Source organism: Chenopodium album, chromosome 10 (assembly GCF_948465745.1).
Source record: "Chenopodium album chromosome 10, dcCheAlbu1.1, whole genome shotgun sequence".
Taxonomy (NCBI): domain Eukaryota; kingdom Viridiplantae; phylum Streptophyta; class Magnoliopsida; order Caryophyllales; family Amaranthaceae; genus Chenopodium; species Chenopodium album.
The window spans coordinates 28,382,152-28,392,889 of NC_137843.1; the positions used below are offsets into that span (position 1 = coordinate 28,382,152).

The 10,738-nt window shown below is 33.2% G+C and overlaps 1 protein-coding gene across 1 annotated transcript; it reads right to left on the bottom strand.

Annotated features, from left to right (window-relative positions):
- Window positions 1–289: 289 nt before the first annotated feature.
- LOC145563866 (E3 ubiquitin protein ligase RIE1-like) lies at window positions 290–8,064 on the bottom strand. The gene is made up of 5 exons (XM_081624277.1): window positions 7,369–8,064; window positions 4,805–4,924; window positions 4,441–4,573; window positions 4,188–4,346; window positions 290–812 (listed from the first exon to the last, which is right to left on the bottom strand). The coding sequence occupies exons 1-5, from the start codon at window positions 7,896–7,898 to the stop codon at window positions 666–668; spliced, it is 1,089 nt and encodes a 362-aa protein (XP_081480403.1). The 5' UTR covers window positions 7,899–8,064; the 3' UTR covers window positions 290–665.
- Between the last annotated feature and the right edge of the window lie 2,674 nt (window positions 8,065–10,738).

Below are 10,738 nucleotides of genomic sequence, written 5' to 3' on the forward strand. Positions count from 1 at the left end.
AGATAAAGAGTTTAATAAGTGAGAGGGAAAGTAAGATAATCTCCCTACTCCCAAGCAAAAAATAAGAGGGAAAGTAAGAAAACCTCCCTACTCCCAAGCAAATGTAGCTTGTGGGATTTGAACTCGTGACCTCAAATAAGAAAGGGTTGTTTCTATTTCATGTTTAGTTTATCATTTTCACGGGTTACTTGCCATTTTACCAAGCAAGGCTTGGTGAATTCGATGGAATCAAACAGCAGAGATAAACTTATTGACGACCGGTCCGTATAAAATCATGACATTATCGACCTGTATAATAAAACTGATTACATAAATCACACAATGATAATAAGACTTACAGCACTAAAATCTTTGCGTGAAATTTTGGTACCTCTATAATTACAATCAAACGATATACATAGCTACCGGTAGAAGATATTTCATTTCATCCATTCAAGCGTTAACTACACTGAACTTGATTTGAATTTATCAGGCTGGTCAATCCAGCAGGAAGAAGCATCTATAAAAGAATGATAGCTGCAAGCAATTTGAAAAGGCAGCACATCAAGGACCAAAATGATGACTATCACACGCTTGGAACTACTTTCCTTCCCTTTCAAATCTGTACAAATAAAAAAGCCGATGGAGAGCTAAACAGTTTCCCTTGTATGTTCATAGATGTACTATCATTTGATGATGTTGTATTTGCAAAGGGGGCATGTTGCATTCATCTTAAGCCACTTCACAATGCATGGTGAGTGGAAATGATGGTTGCAAGGAAGAGCATTCAGCTCCGCTCCATCATCATATGAACTGAGACAGATACAGCACTCCTGTAGATAATAGGAAAGGTAATTTTTATTGCATAAAAATGAAGATAACTCCATAAATAGCTGGTAGCAGCCTAGCAGAATTAGAAACTTAGAATTTACATCAGATGCATTTAAATAACGGCACTACAAAAGAGCAGAAATACAAACAAAGAGTTTGAGGATGAGAGGAACATTAAAACAATTTAAAAGACAATTTTTTTTATAAACTAGGGTGGCCTACGCGCGCGAAGGAGTTAGCTCTTGTAGAGAAATTGTATTGGCATGTATTTACACCTTTGGTTTGGGTGGTAGACCTGCTAGTTTTAATACGTACTATTTGGTTTATGTGTGTATGTGATGACTTTATAAAAGTATAAAAAAAAGTCACCAAAATCTTTTATGACAATTATTTTTTGAAACCCTCAAAATTTGACACTGTTATGTCAAAATTATTATTAAATAATATTTAATTGATTTGCATCCCATCATACCTTAAATTATTGTTAGTTTAGAACTCTTAATTAATTTGCATGATTCAATAATAATTAGTTTGTTTTTCTTCAAATGAATTTTTTTCAACTCTGGTCATACAGATTAATAATATGTGAAATGTTCGTTTTAGCTAAAAACTTAATAATCTAAGGGCTGTTCTAATTACTAAACTGAGTTGAATTGAACTTAACTCAACTGAAATGAAAATAGGCTGAAGAGAACAGACCCTAAGTTCTTTATTGTTCTACGACCATCTAATATCTATATCTATATCTAATACTAAATCAATAACTACTTAGTTATATTTTTCCTCGTAAATTCTCTCCTTAATTAATACTCCGTACAAGTTTAAATATCACTATTTAATATAAATCCCATTCAAATTCCATAACGTTATTTATGTGCCATCAAATAATGTACAATTCAAAAGCTAATAAACCTTAACAATAGTGTTACAATTAAAGGACGACAAGATTGTAAATAAGAAGAGCAACCATGAACGAATAAAAATAAACAGTCTCTTGGTAATAAATAGTCTTTTCGTAAATACAATTTTTTTTTTGTTCCTTATTAATAATAATAACATATGAAGATAATTTTTATATTAAAAAAGGCGTAAATACATTTTTTTTTTCTTTTTAAATAATACTAATAACATATGAAGTATAATTTTTATATTTAAAAAAGGCATTATAAGTTTTTGTTAAAAAAAAAACTTTGAATTAATTGATATGTTTAATGAAAAAAAAAAAATCATTAAATATATTAATGAGAGCAAACATATTAATGAGGGTTAAAAAGTAATTATACATTTTTGTACATATTTTTGAGGGTATATTTGGAAGCACACTATTCCTAAGAGTTATCTTCTACTTTTTACAAGGTAGGGAAAAATGGAAAATGACTTATAATATGTCCATATCATGAAACTTTCAATTTTAAAAACTTTGGATTTAGAAAGATATTGCATATAATACCCTAAATCACACTAATCTTATAACATAGGGAATTTCACTAGAGCTAGTTCACTGGGATCCCTTCTTGTTGTGCCCATTTTATAATCGTGCCAGAGATAGGTATGAAGTTTTTAACAAGATTAAAAAATCCCAAAAACCCAAGGATAAATACATGTCAGAGATGCGAAGATCAACTAGCTTAGTATCCATGTCATACTCTAGTCCAATGCTTTTAGAAAAGTACAAGTGACAAAGCACTAACATTACAGGCTCCAAGAATTCTGTGTGATCAGATTTAATGTACAAACAATATATTAGCATAGCAAAGCCAATCAGAAGGACTTGCTAAGTTGCTAGTACGTGTCAAATCACGTGGCCAATAGCTACTGCAACCTTACATTATAATGCTTTTGATAGAAAAATAAAATGCATTTAGATGTACTATAAGTAACTACACAACTGAACTAAATCATCAAACTAGGACCTCGCAGGGATCCCACCTAAAACTAAGGGGAGAAACCTGTACACGATGTTATTCCAGCTGCTTAAACTGAACCCTAACCTGGAAAAGTAGCAACTCACTATAAACTCTCAGGTGAAATTATCCAATATCAGACTTTTAACAAAGATATCGTTTAAATGAGAATGACAAATACTCTCCCAGTCCACAAAGAATGGTCAAATTGAGCACTATTAGGATGATAAGATGTTGAGATTTGTGAAAAGATAGAATTATGACCAAAGTTCGAACTTCCCCTTTATTATTTTCATTCTGTGATGAGAAAAAAGTTGGTCAATTCGTAGCTAGAATTCCTTAATTCGTCTTTTGGTCATAATCAATAATTAGTACTTCATTTCAATATATTTGCACCAGTTTATACAAATGTCATTATAACTGCACCGTCCTTGTGTAGTATTTGGAAGGCAAATTATGACAAAGACTAGATTGTCCTTCGAATTTTCCTTTCATGACCCCACGCTGATCTCTTTCCAGTTTCCACACCTGTAGAAGTGTATTGTTGTCTTATAACTTCATTCCCCTTGCTTAAATAATTAGCCAACTATGAATGGTGCAATTATATTGTAACGGAAAAAATATTTAAGCTTCCTATATTAAAGTAATAAAAGGGATGGTATCCACGACATTGAGGAAAGAAAGGGAAATGAGAGTACTTATGATAATGAATTAAATCTGTAGATGGCAGGGTCCACAGTAATACTTTAATTTTAGATTTAAAAAAAAAAAAAAAAAAAAAAAAAAAAAAAAAAAAAAAAAAAAAAACATCCCCAGGCAGATTTGGAACAGGGACAACAAGTAGTGCAAGTGTTGATTTGTACATGATTTGAGATATGTAGGTCATAAATAAATATTGAAGAATCGGCCTTCTAAACAAGTACGAGAGTAAAAAACGTTTCTGAAGCCAGGGTAAAACTAATAGTTTACTATTTTCCTATTTCCACTTTCTGAGGCGAAGATCCCAAATTCCCAACATATAGTCGAACGAAAAAAGGTATCACATAGAGGATGTTGTCATTCCTTATCAGTCATGAAATGCACCAACTAACAATCAATGACTTTGGAATTACAATATAAAGGATTCATGTGTCTTGAGACCACTGTTAATTGATGTGAATTTCAAAAACATTATTATCTGGTATCTAATTTCTTCAGTCTTCACTTGTGATACAGGACAGAAAAAAACATTTATCATTATCACCTTCACAGTTCAACCCCATTCTTTTTCCCCTATCATACAACAAAGCAATACTAACAGTTCAATTCACACAACTCATTCTTTCTCAGCAATATTAACAGTTCAATTCCACAGACGACACAGGAACCCCTAAGTAAGCATATTCCTCAATTACGGCAGTGAGCATATATTTCACATGAATTAGACTAATTAAACAGTGCCAACTTCAAAGCAAAAAAAGGGAAAGGACTTACTGCGTCTTCAGGTAAAAGAACACGTTCACTCGCCGAGTATCCACTACTAGACTCCACTGGAATCATCACTCCAGCACGCACATCAAGCTTTTCATCATTAGCTGATGCCTGAAATTTGTATTTGGGGAGCACACTAAGATCAGCCTCAGAGGCACCTTCCTGCTTTCCAGACCAGAAAAAAGGAATAAGCAATAAGTCAAAGGCCACACAATAACAAGGTGATTTGCAGTTAAGAGTAGGATATATTTCGTACTTGTCCAGCAACTGTATAAAGAATTGCTATAATGCATGGAAGACAGCAACATAGGGCGATCCCTATTAAACAGGCCAAGACAACACAGAATATGGCGAAGAAAACATCAAATGCCAGATAAACAACAGTCAACCTGCACATATATACATTGACTTGGTTAGAAACATAGCTCACGTGATTAAAGGTACAATCATTATGAAGATATCTGACATACAGGCCATTAGAGTTTAAAAAGAACTAAATCAACAAAGTGTAAGACCCTTCTCTACCATATTTGATAAAATTCTTCCACAATTCCTTTCTATTTATATTTTCATTCATTTTTACTTTATTACAGGGGATTGGGAGGATAAAAGAAACATACCAATACAGCCGTGGGGCATCTTGCGGTAGCTGCTCTCCACCAGAAACCACCCAGTAAAAGCCAACAATCCACCAAAGAAATGATGCCATAGTGTTCACAGATTCACATTTTTTGGAGAAACTGTACAATTCACAAATAACATCAAACACAATACAGTTAGGCTATGAAGTTATATAGCAGTCAAAGAATTTTTAAAAAAGAAAGAATGCAGCAATGCATTGTTACTAATTTATTATGATGACTACTGACAGCCATGACAAATGTTAAATTTTCTGGTTGATTTGAGTGATCAATCATCCATTATATAGGCACACATTGTGTACAGCCTCGTGAAATATAAATTCTGCAAGCTTCTAATTCTACTTCCAGGAACTCAAAATGCAAACGCCCCCATGCAGAACAGCCATTGGGACCAAAGCCATGTTCACAATAAAAGAAAAAAGATGAGACAGAGGGAGCCATGTTCACAATAGAAGAGAAAGAGGAGATGGAGAGGGGGGGGGGGGGGGGGGGGGACGAAGAGCAGCGTCACGGCATGAAGGGGTGGGAAAAGAATGGAGCCAGGTTTCTTTCCCTAATTAAAACAGGCCCACTTCTCCTTCCTTCCATTCCTCCCCTATCCTCTCATGCCTTCCACTCCCTAGTCCCTTTCCTTCCACCATTACTATTTAAAGATACCAAACACAATGTTAAGCTGCATTAGTGAAGGAATTCGGATCAGTGTCTCTATCGCTTTGTTTGGGTAGCAGAGAAGGGAAAGGAAGGGGATGGGAGAGAAAGAGAAGGTAAAGGTGAGCTCCATTTTCCCTCCAAATCTCTCCAATATTGGAGGGGTTGTGGTTATTGATGAGGGAGGGAACATAGATTCCTCTTTCCATCCTCAATCCTTTCCAAACAAGGGAGATTGCTCCCCTTCTTTTCATATCTCTTCCCTCCCCTTTTATTTCCTCTCATCCAAACAAAGCGTAGATAAAACACTGTTGCCAACTTAAATAAACTTGGAAAGCTTCACCTTTGAGCTCATTCCCTATGCTCTCACTATGCACCTCCTGTCAGCTTTTACACAATTTGCCAAACCAAAAACCTAGAAATTTTCTCTCCAAATACATAATCGAACCACATGTCAAAATTTTAGATCCACTACTCTAAACATAAACCCCTTTTCCTTAAGCACTAAAACCTTCTTTCTTAAATCATCATCCGGACAACTCCCTTCGTAACAGCAATAATGCTACAAGAAGCACAAATTCTTGGGGCAACTAGTTGATCGAATTTAAAGGACATTTGAAGAGGGCAAGAGTTTAAGATAATTCCATCAAGTTCTTCAAGCCATAGGTGATAGATAATAGGCATTGAAGAAGAAATTCATGAAAAGATAACACACAACACCACCACAATAAGGAGAAAAATTGTATGATGTGGATGACTTTGCAAAAGAAAATAAATGGAAGGGAAGCAGGGACCCAAGACATCCAAACAAAAACATCAAAGTCTGAAGAAATAACCATTCAAAATTTTAAATTTGAATGTAACCTAGATTTCAATAAATATTGTGACTGATTGAGGTAGCTATAAAGCATATGTTTCATTCTAAGGAGTATTATGATTTAACAACCACTTTAAAATCCAAGAATTATGGTTCCTGGCAAAATGATGTCTTGAATAGGTGAAATTTTAACCATTATGTAAGAAACTCTTATATAATCTGTTAATTGAAGCCTTGCACTATTCACATGATACTTAATTAGTACCCAAATCAACCTTGAACTTTACATACCACCAACGGGTATTTAGAGATATTAGAACCATGAGACAAATCCCAAGCTAACATTAACACCAAAAAATAAAAAAAAGGAAAAAGAAGCTAACCAAGCGTCATTCCTAACATGAGATCAACATCAAATTGCTAAGTACTAGTTCAAGATCCTTTTTACTTCATGCAAATCCACTTAAATAGTAACATTAGGGTACAAGTTCAGCTCCCAAGCTCAGTCATTTAAGATATATTTTACATGTTTTTGGTCTTAAATTAGAAGTTGTGTTCATAAAGCTGCAACATGAAACAAGGTACATAGAGGTCAAGTTCAGCTAAAAGAATAGCTTTTGAGACAACCTTAGCCGCTTCTTCTTTTAATTCCCTTCTAACATTGTTAAAGTTACAGTAATCTGTCCCCTCTTCTATATCTTCAATTACAAATTTCAAGATGATAATATCAAGTCATTTTGTTATTAAATATTGGCCTCTATCAGTATATATATCTAGCTTACATAATCTAAGAGACGATAGTATCGAAAACAAGCAGCATCAAATAGAATCAACACTAACATTAACTCACAACAAGTATGCAATTCTACAGCGATATAAAAGATTATACTCCTTCAGCTATTATTATTATTTATACCATCACAATATGTTCTTCTAAACAAGCAGCATCAAATTGAATAAGGAGTACAACACTAACATTAACTCGCAACACATATGCAATTCTTTAGCAATATAAAAGATTAACACATGATATCATTTTTCGAATTTCACTAACAAATTAAAACTTATTATAGTATACCTTGATTGAGCAGAACCCCCAAACATAACTCCATCATCATCCCCATCACTATCATTCCCATCCAAATCATACCTCCCCCTAAACTCGCCCGCCTCGACATCGACATCATCATTCGGACCACGACGGGCACTCACACTTCCACTCCTCCTCCGCCTCTGATACTCCATCCACACCAACAAAACATGAACCAAACACTGCACAGCATACCCACAGATCCAAACCCTAATCGGAACATTAGGATTTTCATCAAAAGTAAAAATCAGCATCACAAATGAAGCAACAACAAACACCATATTCCACAACATATCAAGAGCAACAACTGGCTTGGAATACCCCCAATCAGCTCGACGCTCCTCGAGCTCACGCGCCGCCGTCTCTCGGACTAACATCGACGGACCACGGCGGCCGGCAGCTCGGCCTAGAAGAAGGGCTAACGCCGTTGATTGTGGCATCCTGGGTGAATTCTCCGCCTCCGACGACCCTTGCAACGACCGCAGCAGCGGCGCCGAGACGTTCGACGATTCAGACATTTCCTATAATCGAAGAAATGGTTTTTGTTTGTTTGTTTCTTACGAAATTGGATCGATTTTATAACAAAGGAGAAAAAAATGGATTGAATTTGTTTTTTTTGTTGTAATAATTGAGAGACTGGTTTTGTAAAAAAAAAATGGATTTTGTTGTAAAATGGATCGATTTTATAACAAAGGAGGCTAATTTAATACTTTGTGAGAACTGTGGCGTAGTAAGTTAAAAATTGTCCCGTCAAAAAAAAAAAATTAAAAATTGGATAAAACTTTGTTTGTATGACACTAAATACTACGGAGAATACCAAGCAAAAAAAGAAAAATACAGAGTACTACATTGTATAATACGAAATAAAATTTAAGAGAAAAGCATAAATACGATCTCTGAATTTTTGAATTTGTTCATTTTTAGTCCCTCAACTTTCATTTATGCACTTTTGGTCCCTCAACCACCACTCTAGGTGTTTCTAACCAAAAAGTTGAGGAACTTAGGGCATGTTCACATTTACTGAACTGTACTGAGCTGAACTGAATTGATTGGAGCTGAACCGAACTGATTGGAGCTGAACTGAACCGAATTGAATTAACCTGAAATGAATATTTTATGAGAGAGGGAAATTAGGAGTTGAACTGAACTGAACTGAACTGAACTAAAATGAACTGAAATGAAATTAAGTAAATGTGAATAGGCCCTTAGTCTAGTCAGCAAAAGTTTAGGGATTATGATTGATTAATTTCTTTATTTTATTTTTTTTTTTGTTAGAATTTTTATTTTTAAAGGAATTTTTTCCCCTTAAATTGCTTTTATTTTTTGGCCTGTGACTTATTATAGTTTGCTTTTTCCAAAATAAAATGTCAAATAAAAAAATTTTAAAAAAAATAAACAAACAAACACAACTATCTGAATATGAGACAGTTAATTTGATGGAAATCCAGAAGAATTCTTAGCATCAAATTAACTTAATTTGTGACGTTTTTACTTTCGGTTTACAAATATCATCTAATTTGCCTCAATTTTATGTAAATGGGATTTTCGGATAAATCTCCTTCACATTTAATCAATTTTAAAAATACAGATGAATTCAAAAAAAAAAATTATTTGACAAAGAAGATTTATGAACAATGCAAATGAACTTGATACTCGTAAAGTGTCAGATCAAGTGTTGCATTATATATATTTCATTGAATTATCCTCATCAAACACTAAACAATCCAATTAAACTAAAAAAATAATTAAAATTCAATTGTGGTCACCTCTCACCTCGCCGCAACCGCAGCTCCCACCGCTGCGCCACCTTCCCACATCTCCACCACAACAACCTCCACCTTCGCTAATGTAATACCCCATATTTTTGAAACGTATTTTCTAATTAATTAATTAATTAATTATTATTTTCTAAAAGGGTATTTTAGTAATTTATTTTACTATTTGCGTTTTGGAGCCAAAATGATATTTGAATTTTGGCGCTAAAAGTTTTTGAAAATATAATTATTATTTTTAGATTTTGGATAAGATTTATTATTCACTTAAAAAAAAAACCAGATTATTATAGATTTTGGATATTTTTATTAAAGAAAAAACTATATTTTATTACTTAATTAATAAGGTTCGAAAATTCCTAATTATTGACTAAGATTTTCGGATTTTCCTAGTGTAGAAAATCTTATTTTCTAGGTTAATTTATTTGGTGAATAGTTGGTATTTTATTAATTAATTATTTTATATAATAAATATTATTTACACAATTATTTTAATTCCTTAAATCTAGCAAAATAACTCCCTAAAATATACTAATAGGATCCGAAAATTTGAGCTATGGAAGCTCAATATGATAGCTCAAATTTTCGGCCCTCATGGTCAAATTTTGGGTGATTTATTTCGGTAAATTGTATTTTAATTATCTCCTTAAAATCTCTTATTTTCCTTAATTTTATTTATCCATCTCCTAAATATTTGATCATCTTATTTTCCTACCTTATATTTTTCTTGATTATTCCCCAAGTAATCTATTTTTCCATATTATTTTCCCTTAATTTTATTATTCATAATCACCTTAATATCAAACTTTTCATATTTCTTTATTCTCTTCTCCAAGTAATTCCTTAATTCTTCTTTCCATAATTCTTTCTACATTCTCCTACCATAATTCTTTCATTCATGAGCTTATAAATACCCCCTCATACCTCTCATATTCTTCATACCAAAACCCAATTCTCTTCTTATTTCTTATTCTTCTTCTCCCTAAACCTTTTCATACTTTTCTTTCTACTCTTTTCATACATAATCAGCCCGTACACATTGGAATCCAATTTACGGGCACTTCTGGTCAATTTTTGGGGTTTTGATGTTTCACATATGATTGTTCCTCTCAAAAAATCCTTGAGGTTAGGCTCAAAAATCACCCAATTCGAAATTATATTGAAGGAGTTATGGCCTTTGCAAGTTCTGTCTTTTCTTTCCAACTCAAATCCAATTCTCTTTAATCAAATTCCTTTATTTTCTTCATGGTTAGTTTTCTAAAATATAAATACTTATTTCAAAGCTATAATTTTATATTAAAGTATTATTTTAAAACAGTTTTATAGTCCATGCACATTAGATTTGGGTTTATGTTGTGATAACCTTATGGTTATGTTAATTGCAAGGTGTATTCGTGATTGAAATTCGAAAGTGTGTAGTGTTGATTGAGATTCGGAATCAAGGCACGTTTAGGTAGCTAGATACCTTTGAAAGTGATTGGATTGAATAACATGTTTTATATAAATTAATTGGTGATTGAATTAAATTGATTTGAATTATGATTTTATTTGTTTTAATAAATGTATTTTTGAAGGATTGATTTCCA

What these genes read in the sequence shown, in the direction of transcription:
- LOC145563866 (XM_081624277.1), bottom strand. Translation starts at nt 7,898, where the DNA reads ATGTCTGAATCGTCGAACGTCTCGGCGCCGCTGCTGCGGTCGTTGCAA. An exon ending in GGGGGTTCTGCTCAATCAAG is followed by an intron (nt 4,925 to 7,368) that starts GTATACTATAAT and finishes TGAATTGTACAG; the next exon opens with TTTCTCCAAAAAATGTGAAT. An exon ending in GATGCCCCACGGCTGTATTG is followed by an intron (nt 4,574 to 4,804) that starts GTATGTTTCTTT and finishes ATATATGTGCAG; the next exon opens with GTTGACTGTTGTTTATCTGG.